General features: G+C 43.9%; 1 protein-coding gene across 1 annotated transcript in view; it reads left to right on the top strand.

Moving 5' to 3' along the window:
- Nucleotides 1–19,616, top strand: part of LOC110537137 (malignant fibrous histiocytoma-amplified sequence 1 homolog) — a 41,271-nt gene extending 21,655 nt beyond the window's left edge. The window contains exons 2-3 of the mRNA XM_021622938.2: nucleotides 18,389–18,728; nucleotides 18,896–19,616. Coding sequence (XP_021478613.1) covers nucleotides 18,389–18,519 — 131 coding nt within the window. The 3' untranslated portion in view covers nucleotides 18,520–18,728; nucleotides 18,896–19,616. The remainder of the gene's footprint in view (nucleotides 1–18,388; nucleotides 18,729–18,895) is intronic.

The following is a 19,616-nucleotide window of genomic DNA, read 5'->3' as shown; positions in this document are numbered from 1 at the left end:
TTTCAGAGCTGGTCATGGGTGCACCTCAGCCACGCTCAAGGTTCTAAACGACATCATAACCGCCATCGATAAGAGCAATTACTGTGCAGCCCTATTCATCGACCTGGCCAAGGCTTTCGACTCTGTCAATCACAACATTCTTATTGGCAGACTCGACAGCCTTGGTTTCTCAAATTAATGCCTCGCCTGGTTTTCTCTGATATAGTTCAGTGTGTCAAATTGGAGGGCCTGTTGTCCGGACCTCTGACAGTCTCTATGGGTGTGCCACAGGGTTCAATGCCACACAACTCTCCTTCCGTGGCCTCCAACTGCTCTTAAACGCAAGTAAAACTAAATGCATGCTATTCAATTGATCACTGCCCGCACCTGCTCGCCCGTCCAGCGTCACTACTCTGGACGGCTCTGACTTAGAATACGTGGACAACTACAAATACCTGGGTGTCTGGTTAGACTGTAAATTCTCCTTCCAGACTCACATTAAGTATCTCCAGTCCAAAATTAAATCTAGACTCGGCTTCCTATATCGCAACAAAGCATCCTTCACTCATGCTGCCAAACATACCCTCGTAAAACTGACTATCCTACCGATCCTCGACTTCGGTGATGTCATCTATAAAATAGCCTCCAAAACTCTACTCAACAAACTGGATGCAGTCTATCACAGTGCCATCCGTTTTGTCACCAAAGCCCCATACACTACCCACCATTGTGACCTGTATGCTCTCGTTGGTTGGCCCTCGCTTCATACTCATCGCCAAACCCACTGGCTACAGGTTATCTACAAGTCTCTGCTAGGTAAAGCCCTGCCTTATCTCAGCTCACTGGTCACCATAGCAGCACCCACTCGTAGCACGCGCTCCAGCAGGTATATCTCACTGGTCACCCCCAAAGCCAATTCCTCCTTTGGTCGTCTTTCCTTCCAGTTCTCTGCTGCCCATGACTAGAACGAATTGCAAAAATCTCTGAAGCTGGAGACTCTCATCTCCCTCACTAGCTTTAAGCACCAGCTGTCAGAGCAGCTTACAGAACACTGCACCTGTACATAGCCCATCTGTAAACAGCCCATCTATCTACCTACCTCATCCCCATACTGGTATGTACTTATTTATTTATTTTGCTCCTTTGCACCCCAGTATCTCTACCTGCACATTCATCTTCTGCCGATCTACCATTCCAGTGTTTAATTGCTATATTGTAATTACTTCGCCACCATGGCCTATTTATTTCCTTAACTTACCTCATTTGCACTCACTGTATATAGACTTTTTGTTTTCTTTTGTTCTACTGTATTATTGACTGTATGTTTTGTTTATTCCATGTGTAACTCTGTGTTGTTGTATGTATCGAATTGCTACGCTTTATCTTGGCCAGGTTGCAGTTGCAAATGAGAACTTGTTCTCAACTAGCCTACCTGGTTATATAAAGGTGAAATAAAATTATTGTTTCTGTTCCTGTGTGATGTCTGTGCAGTTTTCGTGTTTCTTATTTTGTACTATGTTGCATTTATTTATTAAAACACTCCCTGAATTTGGTTCACGACTCTCAGCGCACATCGTTACAGATTTTTACACGCTTCAGCATTTGGTGGTCCCGTTCTGTGAGCTTGTGTGGCCTACCACTTCGTAGCTGAGCCGTTGTTGCTACTAGACATTTCAACTTCACAATAACAGCACTTACAGTGGATCGGGGAAGCTCTAGCAGGGCAGAAATTTGGCGAACTGACATGTTGGAAAGGTGGCATCCTATGACGGTACCACGTTGAAAGTCACTGAGCTCTTCAGTACGGGCCATTCTACTGCCAATGTTTGTCTATGGAGATTGCACTGCTGAGTGCTCAATTTTATATACATTGTCAGCAACGCTTATGGCTTAAATAGCCAAATCCACAAATTTTAAGGGGTGTCCACATACTTTTGTGTGTGTATATATGGTTTCTTTCATGTTTTGCCATATTACCATGTAATTCAAATCAAATCAAATTTTATTTGTCACATACACATGGTTAGCAGATGTTAATCCGAGTGTAGCGAAATGCTTGTGCTTCTAGTTCCGACAATGCAGTAATAACAAGTAATCTAACTAACAATTCCAAAACTACTGTCTTGTACACAGTGTAAGGGGATAAAGAATATGTACATAAGGATATATGAATGAGTGATGGTACAGAGCAGCATAGGCAAGATACAATAGATGGTATCGAGGACAGTATATACATATGAGATGAGTATGTAAACAAAGTGGCATAGTTAAAGTGGCTAGTGATACATGTATTACATAAGGATACAGTCGATGATATAGAGTACAGTATATACGTATGCATATGAGATGAATAATGTAGGGTAAGTAACATTATATAAGGTAGCATTGTTTAAAGTGGCTAGTGATAAATTTACATCATTTCCCATCAATTCCCATTATTAAAGTGGCTGGAGTTGAGTCAGTGTCAGTGTGTTGGCAGCAGCCACTCAATGTTAGTGGTGGCTGTTTAACAGTCTGATGGCCTTGAGATAGAAGCTGTTTTTCAGTCTCTCGGTCCCAGCTTTGATGCACCTGTACTGACCTCGCCTTCTGGATGATAGCGGGGTGAACAGGCAGTGGCTCGGGTGGTTGATGTCCTTGATGATCTTTATGGCCTTCCTGTGACATCGGGTGGTGTAGGTGTCCTGGAGGGCAGGTAGTTTGCCCCCGGTGATGCGTTGTGCAGACCTCACTACCCTCTGGAGAGCCTTACGCCTTGGAGAGCCTTAGCAGTTGCCGTACCAGGCGGTGATACAGCTCGCCAGGATGCTCTCGATTGTGCATCTGTAGAAGTTTGTGAGTGCTTTTGGTGACAAGCCGAATTTCTTCAGCCTCCTGAGGTTGAAGAGGCGCTGCTGTGCCTTCTTCACAATGCTGTCTGTGTGAGTGGACCAATTCAGTTTGTCTGTGATGTGTATGCCGAGGAACTTAAAACTTGCTACCCTCTCCACTACTGTTCCATCGATGTGGATAGGGGGGTGTACCCTCTGCTGTTTCCTGAAGTCCACAATCATCTCCTTAGTTTTGTTGACGTTGAGTGTGAGGTTATTTTCCTGACACCACACTCCGAGGGCCCTCACCTCCTCCCCGTAGGCCGTCTCGTCGCTGTTGGTAATCAAGCCTACCACTGTTGTGTCGTTCGCAAACTTGATGATTGAGTTGGAGGCGTACGTGGCCACGCAGTCGTGGGTGAACAGGGAGTACAGGAGAGGGCTCAGAACGCACCCTTGTGGGGCCCCAGTGTTGAGGATCAGCGGGGAGGAGATGTTGTTGCCTACCCTCACCACCTGGGGGCGGCCCGTCAGGAAGTCCAGTACCCAGTTGCACAGGGCGGGGTCGAGACCCAGGGTCTCGAGCTTGATGACGAGCTTGGAGGGTACTATGGTGTTGAATGCCGAGCTGTAGTCAATGAAAAGCATTCTCACATAGGTATTCCTCTTGTCCAGATGGGTTAGGGCAGTGTGCAGTGTGGTTGAGATTGCATCGTCTGTGGACCTATTTGGGCGGTAAGCAAATTGGAGTGGGTCTAGGGTGTCAGGTAGGGTGGAGGTGATATGGTACTTGACTAGTCTCTCAAAGCACTTCATGATGACGGAAGTGAGTGCTACGGGGCGGTAGTCGTTTAGCTCAGTTATCTTAGCTTTCTTGGGAACAGGAACAATGGTGGCCCTCTTGAAGCATGTGGGAACATCAGACTGGTATAGGGATTGATTGAATATGTCCGTAAACACACCGGCCAGCTGGTCTGCGCATGCTCTGAGGGCGCGGCTGGGATGCCGTCTGGGCCTGCAGCCTTGCGAGGGTTAACACGTGTAAATGCCTTACTCAAAATGCCTTACTCACCTCGGCTGCAGTGAAGGAGAGACCGCATGTTTTCGTTGCAGGCCGTGTCAGTGGCACTGTATTGTCCTCAAAGCGGGCAAAAAAGTTATTTAGTCTGCCTGGGAGCAGGACATCCTGGTCCGTGACTGGGCTGGATTTCTTCCTGTAGTCCGTGATTGACTGTAGACCCTGCCACATGCCTCTTGTGTCTGAGCTGTTGAATTGAGATTCTACTTTGTCTCTGTACTGACGCTTAGCTTGTTTGATAGCCTTGCGGAGGGAATAGCTTCACTGTTTGTATTCGGTCATGTTACCAGACACCTTGCCCTGATTAAAATCAGTGGTTCGCGCTTTCAGTTTCACGCGAATGCTGCCATCAATCCACGGTTTCTGGTTAGGGAATGTTTTAATCGTTGCTATGGGAACGACATCTTCAACGCACGTTCTAATGAACTCGCACACCGAATCAGCGTATTCGTCAATGTTGTTGTCTGACGCAATACGAAACATGTCCCAGTCCACGTGATGGAAGCAGTCTTGGAGTGTGGAGTCAGCTTGGTCGGACCAGCGTTGGACAGAGCTCAGCGTGGGAGCCTCTTGTTTTAGTTTCTGTCTGTAGGCAGGGATCAACAAAATGGAGTCGTGAGCTTTTCCGAAAGGGGGGCGGGGCAGGGCCCGTCGCGGAAGTTAGAGTAACAATGATCCAAGGTCTTTCCACCCCTTGTTGCGCAATCGATATGCTGATAAAATTTAGGGAGTCTTGTTTTCAGATTAGCCTTGTTAAAATCCCCAGCTACAATGAATGCAGCCTCCGGATAAATGGTTTCCAGTTTGCAAAGAGTCAAATAAAGTTCATTCAGAGCCATCGATGTGTCTGCCTGGGGGGGGGGATATATACGGCTGTGATTATAATCGAAGAGAATTCTCTTGGTAGATAATGCGGTCTACATTTGATTGTGAGGAATTCTAAATCAGGTGAACAGAAGGATTTGAGTTCCTGTATGTTTCTTTCATCACACCATGTCACGTTAGCCATAAGGCATACGCCCCCGCCCCTCTTCTTACCAGAAAGATGTTTGTTTCTGTCTGCGCGATGCGTGGAGAAACCCGTTGGCTGCACCGCCTCGGATAGCGACTCTCCAGTGAGCCACGTTTCCGTGAAGCAAAGAACGTTACAGTCTCTGATGTCCCTCTGGAATGCTACCCTTGCTCGGATTTCATCAACCTTGTTGTCAAGAGACTGGACATTGGCAAGAAGAATGCTAGGGAGTGGTGCACGGTGTGCCCGTCTCCGGAGTCTGACCAGAAGACCGCCTCGTTTCCCTCTTTTTCGGAGTCGTTTTTTTGGGTCGCTGCATGGGATCCGCTCCGTTGTCCTGTTTGTAAGGCAGAACACAGGATCCGCGTCGCGAAAAACATATTCTTGGTCGTACTGATGGTGAGTTGACGCTGATCTTATATTCAGTAGTTCTTCTCGACTGTATGTAATGAAACCTAAGATGACCTGGGGTACTAATGTAAGAAATAACACGTAAAAAAACAAAAAACTGCATAGTTTCCTAGGAACGCGAAGCGAGGCGGCCATCTCTGTCGGCGCCGGAAGCGCAGAGATTAATGTATATTAATGTATATCCAATGCTCTAGCTGATTTTTAAGAGGATACTGAACTGTGTTCCTTTGCAATGTTTTGATATAGGCTATATTTGAATGTGAGCATTCTTGATTTTACCCTGAAGAAGACACAGGAAAAATTAGCTTTTTTTGCTCAAGTGGACAATCATTACATTCATTTAGGAGAGGGAATCTCTCTCGCTTTCTCTCTCACTTTCTCTCCCATTTTCCTGGGGCAGACTGAGGCATATTTAATAGTCACTTCACATGGTATATTTGCCTGTGTGATACAGTCACCAATTGGCAAAGTTAAACCAATGTTTAGTAATTTCGTTGTTGCGTATCTGTCCATGCTACAAGCCGATATACAGAACCCAGCGTTTAAACAGATATCCAAAAGTGCATTACTGTATATTATAAACTGGGTGGTTCGAGCCCTGAATGCTGATTGGCTGGCAATCGTGGTATATTAGACGGTATGCCACGGGTATGACAAAACATTTATTTTTACTGTTCTAGTTACATTGGTAACCAGTTTATAATGGCAATAAGGCACCTCGGGTGTTTGTGGTATATGACCAATATACCACGGCTAAGGGCTGTATTCAGGCACTCTGCGTTGCGTCTTGCGTACGAACAGCCCTTAACTGTTATATTGGCCTTATTGCTTAATTAGCATTCCTTTAGAATAAAGCCATGATTATGTCAGTCCAAAATCAACATGATGGTAATTTGGGGCTTATGTCATCCTTATCAGCCAGGCCCATCAGTGTGAGTGGTCTGATTTGAATGTGATTGGACAGCTTCAGTGAGAGGAGCACATTGGGGCTGCTCTGCCTGCTGTGCTGCAGCAGGGTGATCAGCAGATGTTAACATCTGGCCCTGCAGCGTGTGCGCTCGTGCGTACACGCACCACTGTCCGAGCAGATGACCAGCAGCTGTCTCTGAGTACATACAAATGCAATGTACAGGGGAGAATATAATGGTCTTCTAGTACTCCTTCCATAGCCATCAGATGACTAGAAGAGTGACGTAGTAATTTTTGTATTAATTTGATATTTATCCCTGCTCATTTTTCTACCCTGGCTATGATAGGAGCCTGTCTGCACTATGTTACTGTCACCTCCTCCCCTCTCTTTAGTGTAGTTGTGTGCAGGATAATGCCCCTGTGATTAAACTCCCCTCTCTGCCTGCCTGGATTAAGCTCCACTTTAACCACAGCCATCTTGAACACAAAGGTGCTGCTGGAAGCCCCCCCCCACACACACACCTTCCCCTCTCCATCTTAAAGGTCCCTAGAGTTTTTGCAGGGCCACTTTCTGTTTGTAGGGCAGGCCCAACTCCACAGATTCCAAGGCAACCCTCTGTTGAATGGCCAGAATGGGTCATTTTTTAGGCATCTCCTCTGACAGAGAAGTAGGGCACACATTTCTCAGGCTATGGGCCCATCCATTTCAGGAGGCAGGAGCCGCTCGCTGTTCAAACAAGTTCAATCTAATTTAACGTGTTTGAGAAAATGTTCACAATATCTTCCTGTCTCTCTTTGTTAAGCAGTCTCTAAGATAGTCGTGTCTCCAGTCTATGTCTGTGTAACCTTTAGTCATTTCCCAGCTCCTGGTTTGATCCAGTGAAGAGTCTGGTCGTCCACAGTTTTAGATTTTAGCCTCTAAAATGTCCTCTGGACTGCTTTCTCTCACTGTAGAATGAGTCCAAGAGTCACAAACTACTGTTTGTGCAATCTGCTGATCTGAGCCCAAATGTAGGAAATGTTTATTTAGTGGCCACCAGGGTTGGGGTCAATTCCATTTAAATTCCAGTAAATTCAGAAAGTAAACCACATTCCAACTCCTGATTTTTTTGTAGTTGAAAAGCATTGAACAGAATTTAATTTGGAATTTAATTGTACTTCCTGAATTGACTGGAATTTAAATTAAATTGACCCCAACCCAGGTGGCAACCAAATTCGTCACCCTGTCCCCATCACGTCAGCCCATGGAATTAGTCAATTCTGATCGACTGGCCTAAGAAGGAAACTCTGTGTAATTCTCCAGCCCACTTTCTGGCGCTGTGCATTGTTCATAAACAAATATAGTCAGTTAACTCATCAGACGAATGATGGGCCCACTTTCTGGCGGTCCAATTTGACGCAGCAACTAAAAGTGGAAAGCTTTGGTGGTACGTTTGCCGGGTAAGGAAAGCGAGTCCCAACACCGAAAGGCAATCAGATGGCAGAATTGTTAACAGAGACAGAGTAGGTCTTGGCTGAGGCTACCCAGACCAAAATGTACTTTCCACACCAGACGTTGTCACAGACAGGCTAGGAAGAGAACAGAGCGTTTGGGGATCTAAAACCCTCATTATGCAGGTAATGACCCTAGTTATAAAAATGTGTGTTATGCAAAGTAGAAAGAGCTATTAGGGGGCTGTGGTTTTCATTAAGACATTTGACTGGTGTTCTGTCTGGGCCTGGGCCTTCTCACCAATACAGTACAGAGTGGGCAGAGCAGTTAGCTGCCTGTGTGGAAATCTCATTAGCGCACAGCCCTCACTCAACTGCATCTGACCACTAGAAGGCTGCTAAGCTCTCTCTCTCTCTGTGTGTGTGTGTGGCACTGTGCTATATGTCAGTCTATGTCTGGCAATGTGTTGATCATGACTAGTGTGGCCCGGGTGCTTCATGTGACGTGCTTGGCCTTATTGTTGTTTAACCCACTGTGGTGCTAATCCTCTGACCGAGCCGCTGGCATCTGGTTGTGATCTCAGAGCAGCTGGCTGTGTCCTCTGCCCTCTGCATCCCTCTCGCTCACTGCTCACTTACGCCCACACCAGGCACTGCTGCATGGGTGCTTCCATGACTGGTAGCAACCCAAGCGCTGTGTCTTCTCTACTGTCCAAGAAGTCTGATCTGTTTACTAGAAACTCAAAGGTCACTGTCTCAACAACACTCTGACATTTAAACATCCTTAGTTCCTGATCTAACTGTATGAGTCACACTGATCTACTTTACAGGAATAACCTGAACTGATCTGACTATGTACAGCCAACCTGAACTTGTCTTTCCCTCACTTCTCTGTGAATGTGTCAAATGGTAGGCTGCTGATGAGGGACATGTGTGGGCCTGTTGAACTGCAGGACAGAAGACACTTCACCTGAAGCAGTGAAAGGTGATCTTATGTACCGATTTGAGGTTGTTGAGATACAGGCTAGTCTTGTCTGTCCTGACAAATCACCCTAAAATAACATTTATTTGTACTGTTCTAATTACGTTGGTAACCAGTTTATAATAGCAATAAGGTACCTCAGGTGTTTGTGGTATATGACCAATATACCACGACTAAGGGCTGGCAACATGGATACAGCCCTTAGCCATGGTAAATTGGTCATATACCACAAAATATTTTATTAAAGTTATGTGAATAAATTATGGTTAATAAGTGATAAGCAGTAATGGGCATTCACTACCATCATAGGACTTTTCTGAATTGTTTTATTCTGTTATGAAATTCAACCCACAATGTATAGTGCATTTAATGTCCAAAAAATTATGGAAACATGATCATTTTTTACCGATTCAAAACAAAACCGAGCCGTCCTCAAAAAGCCCTAATCACTCAGCACTATTGAATGCACCACTGAAAACGTAATAGATTGTTAGGACTGTATTGGTATAGTTTATTACAGGATGTTATTACAACACAATAAACAGTATTCCTGGGGCTTAGTTCAAATGCAGTATTTAAAGCAACACACCAGGTGTTACAAAGTGAGGTCATTTCTGACATGAGTCCATAAACCTGACATTCTTAGGCTGCATTTGGACAGGCAGCCCAATTAGGATTTTTTTCCCCTTACTAATTTTGACCAATCAGATCAGCCCTGAAAAAGAGCTGATGTGAAAAGATATGATGTGATTGGTCAAAAGACCAATTAGTGGAAAAACCATCAGAATTGGGAAGCCTTTCTAAACACAGCCTTAGATATCTGTAGTTCATATATTTTCAAAGATGCACATGATGTGGAGAATCCCGTATACAGGTTGATTCCCTGTCAGATTATTCAGGCTGTTTATTCAGGCTGTTTCAACAGAAACTGCAGTCAGTCCTGTGTGACTAATTAGCACACAGGAGCTTGTAGAGATCCTCCTCTGGTGTGTGTGTAGAGGTGTGTGAGTGTGCATGCTTATGGATGATTGGGCGGTGGGGGTTCTTTCACACACACGCACAGCCTCTCCAATTGTGTGGCCATTGTGTGCTTTGCCAAGTACATCAACTCCTCCAGAGTTGAGCGCAGACTAGAGTTTTGAACCTCCGAATCATTTGAATTGCTATGCGTCGATACTTAAAAATGTCAATTGTTAAATAGCCTTTTTCCTTGTGTGGACCGTCAATGTCCCCAGTTGGTCTAATTTATGGTTTGTTTACTATTCTTGGGGACTTCTGGTCCTCACAAGTATAGTTAAACATGTCCCACCCAACACACACAGACAGACAGACAGACAGACAGACAGACAGACAGACAGACAGACAGACAGACAGACAGACAGACAGACAGACAGACAGACAGACAGACAGACAGACAGACAGACAGACAGACAGACAGACAGACAGACAGACAGACAGACAGACAGACAGACAGACAGACAGACAGACAGACAGACAGACAGACAGACAGACAGACAGACAGACAGACAGACAGACAGACAGACAGACAGACAGACAGACAGACAGACAGACAGACAGACAGACAGACAGACAGACAGACAGACAGACAGACAGACAGACAGACAGACAGACAGACAGACAGACAGACAGACAGACAGACAGACAGACAGACAGACAGACAGACAGACAGACAGACAGACAGACAGACAGACAGACAGACAGACAGACAGACAGACAGACAGACAGACAGACAGACAGACAGACAGACAGACAGACAGACAGACAGACAGACAGACAGACAGACAGACAGACAGACAGACAGACAGACAGACAGACAGACAGACAGACAGACAGACAGACAGACAGACAGACAGACAGACAGACAGACAGACAGACAGACAGACAGACAGACAGACAGACAGACAGACAGACAGACAGACAGACAGACAGACAGACAGACAGACAGACAGACAGACAGACAGACAGACAGACAGACAGACAGACAGACAGACAGACAGACAGACAGACAGACAGACAGACAGACAGACAGACAGACAGACAGACAGACAGACAGACAGACAGACAGACAGACAGACAGACAGACAGACTTAGTTAGTTAGTTGGGAGAGGGGGCTGCAGGCTGTGTAGGCAGACAGAGGTTGGTAGGGGTGTGTATTGTGTAATGTTATGTTCTCCTTTGTGTGGACATGCTTTAAGTGGACGTGCTTTAAGAGAATAATAATTTCTCTGTTTACTCTTATGGCAAGCACATGTAATGCTGCAGTAGAGGGGTGTGGCTGCCTGGGGCATGTGTAGATGTTATCACGAGGACCATTATCCATGGGGTTGGGGGATTAAACTGTGGAATTGGTTCCTGAAATCCCTTTGCTGTGATCTAAGCAGATTTCAGTATTGAGACCAAATATAATATTTTGTTCTTTGTCCAATCCCTCCCTCTGCCCTGTTTTGCCTTAATGGTGATTATGGCTGTAACATGCTCAGTGTGTTTGCTCTCTGTGTGAACTTCGTTTTGATGTAGTTTTTCATCCATGGATGTTGAGTTAGCTGTAAAAAGTTATCATCTCTCCCCTCATTCATGTGGAGTGACAGGGCAGAAAGCAGCTAGCTGGCAGCCCTGTTTGCTTTAGGCCTGACCTGGGCACACTATCAGCTTTGTCATGGCATTGACAGTTACAGACAAAGTAATTGCCAATGAACAGCTGACAAGTAATTTCCCTGTGAATAACTTTGTATCGACCTTAGAGCTTATCAAGAGCTCCTTCAAACCCTAGTGTGATTTTGAGTTCTCAGCTACCATTGGGGAGAGAAGTGCAGCTGTGAAAAGAAGTGTGGAAAGAGGGAGGGGACCCCTCTGTTTTATTGGATAATGATGTAACCTATGGATGAGATGAGTAAGAGGAAATTAATGTGTAAAATCAGACAATGTTGATTGGAACTTGGGAAAATTATGACGTTGTGAAGGAATGGAGGAGGCGGTACAAGGCCTGTAAAATCAGTCTGTTGATTGGATGCTGGGAGTCATTCCCTTTGCAGAGATACGGGCTGACCATAAGTGACACATCTGATCTTCCTACAGAAACAACCTGTACAGTGAAAGACATGTGAAAGTAATGGAGCCAGACACCCACAGAAACATGTCCCTCTTCTGCACCCATCTCTTTGTGTGTATTGTCATCGATCATTGTCAATAGCCTTCTTTGAAATGAGCACCCTCCTCCAACCCCCAAACCCTCTTTGCCCCCTCCCTCTCTGACCATGCTGCTAATGTCAGGAAACAAAAGAAGGAGAAGTGGAAGAGAAGGGACTGAGGCCTCTGGAGTCCATTGTGAAAGGATCAGACGTGGACGTTCTCAGCTCAACTCTGTCACGCTCGTTGTTAGAATAAATGGACCAAGGCGCAGCGTGCGTAGAGTTCCACATGTTTAATTATAGAAACTTACCAAAACAATACAGAAACAAACGAAACGGGAAGAAATGGAGTGCTCACAGACACCACACAAAAACAAGATCCCACAAAAAAACAGTGGGAGAAGGCTGCCTAAAAATGATCCCCAATCAGAGACACCGATAGACAGCTGCCTCTGATTGGGAACCATCCCAGGCCAACATAGAAATGAAAAAACTAGACTACCCACCCTAGTCACAACATGACCTAACTAAAATAGAGAATAAAAAGGATCTCTAAGGTCATGGCGTGACACTCTTAGGGATTTCCAAACATGTTCAGCATCCTACTGGGACTTTCTTAGAGACAGGGAAAGGGATCTTTTTTTATAGCAATTCTGGAGAAATATCAGTTTTCCTTTTATGGAGGCAGCGGTAGAGCTCTCTGGAGAATTAAAGAGAGAAAGAGCAGAAATGGAGGGCCTGGCAGAAGATCAAGCCCAGCAGGGCAGAGCAGTAGCACAGGAATGTACAGGCTCATTATTCTACCTGCCTGCTGATGATATTTCAGTGAGGAGGGGGAATTGGGAGTTGAGATGAATTGCACATTCCTAGTCCCTGATGTCAGGGTAACCGATTCCTCTATCCATCTGCATTACTAGCTGACACCCAGTCAGCAGTGATGAAGGTGAGACTAGTGTTCTCAGTCTGACTCTCTCTGACCAAGATGAAGAGGCAGAGATAACTGGCTGTGTGATTCAGCATCTGTGCTGCTTCCTGTAACAGACTCCCTCCCCCTATTTCCACACAGAGAGATCTGGAGCCAGCAACATTCTCAGGAAGGAACCACTAATACATCATGTCAGGACGTCCTGTATAGCAAACTAATGTTATACATTGACTGTTTTACAGTGTACGGCAACACTACAATCAAAATGCTGTACAAATCACACCTATTTATCAGGACAATAAATACCATGACCGGCACAGGTTTGAGTGTGTCATGAACTGCAACGCTGCTGGGTTTTTCACACTGAACAGTTTCCTGTGTGTATCAAGAATAGTCCACCACTCAAAGGACAGCCAGCCAACTTGACACAACTGTGGGAAGCATTGGAGTCAACATGGGCCAGCATTCCTGTGGAAAGACCCTGTGTAGAGTCCATGCCCTGACAAATTGAGGCTGTTCTGAGGGCAAAAGGAGGTGCAATGCAATAGTAGAAAGGTGTACATTGTGCTGTTGAGTGTAGGAAATAAAATATGTGTGAACACCATTGTTTCAGAACCAGGACAAAAGACAGAAAAAGAAATGGACACCGCTTGAAATTAATTAGAAATACCAAGACCAGAGAAAATATCAACCTTGGTAACTAACTATCCCCATTACCTTTCGGATAGGGTTGCTACGAGGGTTCTAGTTTTACAGCATGGTGACACTCAGACATAGTCACACAGACAGCCCATGAGACCGTACTGGAGCTACAGTTTGTTGATCCAGCAGGTCTGGAGGATATGAGGTTTCAGATAGTGAATCCAAGTCAATCTGTGTCTGTAGCAGATAAGCCCAGATCCTCCTGGTGATGGGTCAATACAATATTAGTGAGCTCTCTAGGCAGATGCCTAACAGAGGTTTTTAGTGCCAATTATGATTTGCTCATAACAAGAGGGGTGCAGCAGTATTTAGCCAAGGAAAAGGGTTTAACATTGAGGCCTAATCCATTCCCATAGCTTAACCATAAAAACCATGTGAGCTCTGAACATGGTACAGGGGAGTATAGCTTGCACAGCAAAAGTAGCATGCAATGTTCTCTCCCTCTCTCTCCTTGTGCTCTGTTTTGTGCCCTGTCTCTTTCTCTCTTTGTCTTTCTCTCTCTCTCTTTCTATAAAAGATTGATTGGATTTACCTTTCCAGCATGCAACAGATATGTTATAATAAAACCCTTGCATAATGATAGAATGTATTGACATAGTATTACTGACAGGATTTAACTACTGTTTTCTCATGGCCTTTAAAACACTATGTGAGTACATGATCCAGCTGGTTATAGTAGCAGTGTGTGGTCAGACTGTTTGTACAGACAGTGCGTAGCTTTAGTATGTGCTGCACTGCATTACTGTCAGAGGTGGAGGCAGCCAGGCGGGATGACCGTAATGTTATTGAGTGACGAATGATGTAACAGCCTATTGTTTCTGCCTGCCTCAATCAGACCAATACCCAGCATCACAAACAAACTCCTGCACAACATTCCATACCCTGTTAGTTGTGGACTGGCTGCCAGCGTTTGGAGGAACCCTGGCTGTGCCACTCAGGACTACTTTTAGAACTAGTTTCCTTCCATTAAGGATGCAGCAGAGGATGAAGGAATTGGGATGTTTGTTTTAGGTTTTTGCTGTTTTCCTTATTCTGTTCAGTCATGCTGCACCTGCTCTGGTCCTGCTATTGTTCTGAAATGAAGGGAATAGGTCTTTCAGGGTTGCCATATTGCCTAGTGAACCAAGTGAACTAAGCAGTCGCGCAAGTTGAGCCTGCTCTAAGGTTGCAAAAAAAAAAAAGTGGAAAAAAAACCAACAGTGAAAACAACTAAATTGCAAAGAATTCCAGTAGCCTAAAACTGATCTTTCTGGTTCCTCCCCATTGTTTAAGTGAAAGATGGACATTTTATGGCAATCTGGCAAGTTCAGCCTACTCTATTTTTTTTTTTTACTGATAACAGCCAAAATACAAAGCATTCCATTGCTGATCTTTCTGGTTCCTCCCCTATGTGTAGGTGAAAAGCAGGCAATAATGGCACTTCTGTAAATAGCACATTTATATTTTTGGGCAAGTGATCATAATCTTCGGGCAACCAAAAAATACTCAGAATTAGCCCGATGGGCAAGTGTGCCTTTTAGACTTGAATGTCAATCCCTGAGATCCCTCCATTTAAAAAAAAACTACATAAGGTGTAAGGGTAATAATTGTTAGTTATCAAGAAGATGAGTAAATCTATGTACCAACAACTGAAGCCTGTTTGACATGTTGCTTGTTAGATATGAAGTGGTCCTTGATAGGGAATGAAGGCCAGGCATGTTTTTCTAGACATTCACTTAACACGCTGGTTGTAGGGCTACAGCCTGTTAGTGAGACAGACTAGTGTTTTAGTTTTTCCCATAATTGGAAGTCCAGAGCATGTGACTTACAGTGCCTTCAGAGAGTGTTCACACCCCGTGACGTTTTCCACATTTTGTTGTGTTACAAAGTGGGATTAAAATGGATTTAATTGTAACTTTTGGTCAACGATCTACACAAAATACTCTAATGTCAAAGTGGAAGACAAATTCTAACATTTATTAAAAAATGCAAAATAAAGCACAAATATATCTTGATTAGATAAGGATTCACCTCCCTGGGACAATACATGTTAGAAGCACCTTCGGCAAAGATTACAGATGTGAGTCTTTCTGTCTCTAAGAGCTTTGCACACCTGGATTTCACAATATTTGCCCACTAGGCTTTATACAATTATTTAAGTTCTGTCAAGGTGGTTGTTGATCATTGCTAGAAAGCATGTTTCAAGTCTTGCCATAGATGTTCAATCCTATTAAAGTCAAAACTGTAACTACGCCACTCAGGAACATTCAATGTCATCTTGGTAAGCAACTTCAGTGTAGATTTGGCCTTGTGTTTGATGTTATTGCCCTGCTGAAAGGTGAATGTGTCTCCCAGTGTCTGTTGGAAAGCAGACTGAACCAAGGTTTCTTCTAGGATTTTGCCTGTGTTTAGCTGTATTCCAATGACTAGGGGGAAAAAAAATCCCTTGTCGATGCCAAAGATGAGCATACCCAGAAAATAATGTGTCACAACTATGCTTGAAAATATGAAGAGTCGTACTCAGTGATGTGTTGGATTTGCCCCAAACAGCTTTGTGTTCAGGACAAACAGTACATTTCTTTGCCACACTTTTTGCAGTATTTCTTGTTTCAAACAGGATGCATGTTTTGGAATATTTGTATTCTGTACAGACCTTTTTTTCATTCTGTCATTTAGGTTAGTATTGTGGAGTAACTACACTGTTGTTGATCCATTCTCATTTTTCTCATATCACAACTATTAAACTCTAACTGTTTTAAAATCACCGTTGGCCTCATGGTGAAATTCCTGAGCAGTTTCCTTCCTCTCCAGAAACTGAGTTAGGAAGGATGGTGGTATCTTTGTAGTGACTGGGTGTATTGATACACCATCCAAGGCTTAATTAATAACTTTTTCCATGCTTAAAGGGATCAGCGTCTGCTTATTATTATTACTATTATTATTGCATTTTTTTACACCTGCTAAACACACACATACAGGCTCTTTCTCTCACTTTTACACACACATTTCCCAACAACCTGCCAGTGCCTTGTGATTTTGCTGATGATGACAAACCCTTTCAATATGAGTTGATCTGCAGTTATTAAGCCTGATGATGGAGTCCTCCACTCCAGAGGTCTCTAGGGAATTTAACATGTGGTTACTGTGCTCATTTTGCTCTGTAGTGGGCTCTGGAAATCAGTGGTAATGAAGTCAAATCGCCATCTAGGGAACAAATAAAGAACTGTTGTTTTTTTACAGATCAAATCTCTTTCAATCTTGGCAAAACATTGACTTGGGCTCCTGTACAAAATCCACCATATCCTGTTATCACTAGATAAATAATCTCTCAGTCAATTAGATAATTAAGTATTATATACAGTTGAAGTCGGAAGTTTACATACACTTAGGTTGGAGTCATTAAAACTTGTTTTTCAACCACTCCACAAATTTCTTGTTAACAAACTATAGTTTTGGCAAGTCGGTTAGGTCATCTACTTTGTGCATGACACAAGTAATTTTTCCAACAGTGTTTACAGACAGATTATTTCACTTATAATTCACTGTATCACAATTCCAGTGGGGTCAGAAGTTTACATACACTAAGTTGACTGTGCCTTTAAACAGCTTGGAAAATTCCAGAAAATGATGTCATGGCTTTAGAAGCTTCTGATAGGCTAATTGACATAATTTGAGTCAATTGGAGGTGTACCTGTGGATGTATTTCAAGGCCTACCTTCAAGCTCAGTGCCTCTTTGCTTGACATGGGAAAATCTAAAGAAATCAGCCAAGACCTCAGGAAAAATAATTGTAGACCTCCACAAGTCTGGTTCATCCTTGGGTGCAATTTCCAAACGTCTGAAAGTACCAAGTTCATCTTTACAAACAATAGTACGCAAGTATAAACACCATGGGACCACGCAGCCATCATACCGCTCAGGAAGGAGGCACATTCTTTCTCCTAGAGATGAACGTACTTTGGTGCGAAAATTGGAAATCAATCCCAGAACAACAGCAAAGGACCTTGTGAAGATGCTGGAGGAAACGGGTACAAAAGTATCTATATCCACAGTAAAACGAGTCCTATATGGACATAATCTGAAAGGCCACTCCGCAAGGAAGAAGCCACTGCTCCAAAACCGCCATAAAAAAGCCAGACTACGGTTTGCAACTGCACATGTGGACAAAGATCGTACTTTTTGGAGAAATGTCCTCTGGTCTGATGAAACAAAAATAAAACTGTTTGGCCATGATGACCATCATTATGTTTGGAGGAAAAAGGGGGAGGCTTGCAAGCCGAAGAATACCATCTCAGCTGTGAAGCACGGGGGTGTCAGCATCATGTTGTGGGGGTGCTTTGCTGCAGGAGGGACTGGTGCACTCCACAAAATAGATTGCATCATGAGGAGGAAAATTATGTGGATATATTGAAGCAACATCTCAAGACATCAGACAGGAAGTTAAAGCTTGGCCGCGAATGGGTCTTCAGAATGGACAATGACCCCAAGCATACTTTTAAGGACAACAAAGTCAAGGTATTGGAGTGGCCATCACAAAGCCCTGACCTCAATCCCATAGAAAATTTGTTGGTAGAACTGAAAAGGCGTGTGCGAGCAAGGAGACCTACAAATCTGACTCCTTTCCTCCAGCTCTGTCAGGAGGAATGGGCCAAAATTCACCCAACTTATTGTGGGAAGCTTGTGGAAGGCTACCTGAAACGTTTGACCCAAGTTAAACAATTTAAAGACAATACTACCAAATACTAATTGAGTGCATGTAAACTTCAGACCCACTGGGAATGTGGTGAAAGAAATAAAAGCTGAAATCGTTCTCTACTATTATTCTGACATTTCACATTCTTAAAATAAAGTGGCAATACTAACTGACCTAAGACATGGAATTTTTACTAGGATTAAATGTCAGGAATTGTGAAAAACTGAGTTTAAACATATTTGGCTAAGGTGTATGCAAACTTCCGACCTCAACTGTATAAACTAACTCACCCTCTTCTCTACCACCCCTCTCGCTCTCGCTCTCTCAGGTGAGCTGCTAAGCCAGCCGCGCCCCGAGGGGCTGACTGAGATCATCTGCCCAAAGAATGGTTCGGAGCGGGTCAACGTGGCACTGGTTTACCCCCCTACGCCCACCGTGGTCAGCCCCTGTCTCAAATGAGCCCTTCTGCCTAGCCTCTACTGTCCTGTCCTGTCTGACTGTACCCTCACGCTGCCTGCCTCTCTAGCCAACTCCTAAGTCTAAACACCACAACCCAGATCTCCCTCTGAATCTCCTCAACCTACCCAGGCAGCAGCCTGTCTGGACACATAGCCATGCAAGGTCACAGAGATATGCACTGTCAGCTGCATGGAGCAGAGCAGATAACTGTAAGTATCCTGAAATATTAATGCAGGATTGGCCTCAAAAGGGTCATAGGTTGGTAACTAGAGGGTTGGATGCTTAGAGCCTTCTATTTACTGTTTAAATGCAATTGACAGAAAATCTAATTATAAGAGTGTCTAATATTGTCCTTTTTTTCCCTTATTTTTTTTAGGTTGTCCAGCTGTTACTACATGCCTCACCATGGTGACAAAGACGGTATTAAAGGACTTTGGCTGAAAGCAAACCTGGGTTGTTTTTAAGACCCATACAAGCCATCAACAAGCACTGTCTTTTCCAACTGTCCTACTCTCTACTGCCCTCCAAAACTCTACCAAACCTCTGCCTACAACCTACTCAAGACGAAACACAGGAAATCAACCTATCCATGCTATCAATTCAACAACAAGAGAGATGAGTGGGCAAAGACTTGGACTGGTTTCTCTCTTTACTACTTAGTGGTGTCATGAAATGTTGGAAACCTCTTGGCTGGACTGCAACCCATTCTAACTTCCAGTAATGCTGCTTATCCTGTCCACATGTCAAGGTTGTGATTGATGAACGTAGGAAAGAGAACTGACTGAACCTCCTACGCTATCATGCTGTTTGCAAACCAAATACTGTCTTGTATAGCCAAATACATGAACCACATACTCCTGAACACACATTACCCATGTACAGACCTTATTCTTTGCTTTAGCCTTTGCGAATGGACAGCTGTATCATATGAAGTAAATGCTGGGTCTTACATATTATGACAGACATACTGAACAAAAATATAAATGCAACATGCACCAATTTCAAATATTTTACTTAGTTACAGTTCATATAAGGAAATCAGTCAATTGAAATAAATGAATTGGGCTCTAATCTATGGATTTCAAATGACTGGGAAT

Source organism: Oncorhynchus mykiss, chromosome 12 (genome assembly GCF_013265735.2).
Source record: "Oncorhynchus mykiss isolate Arlee chromosome 12, USDA_OmykA_1.1, whole genome shotgun sequence".
NCBI lineage: Eukaryota > Metazoa > Chordata > Actinopteri > Salmoniformes > Salmonidae > Oncorhynchus > Oncorhynchus mykiss.
This window is presented reverse-complemented; position numbering and strand designations above follow the sequence as displayed.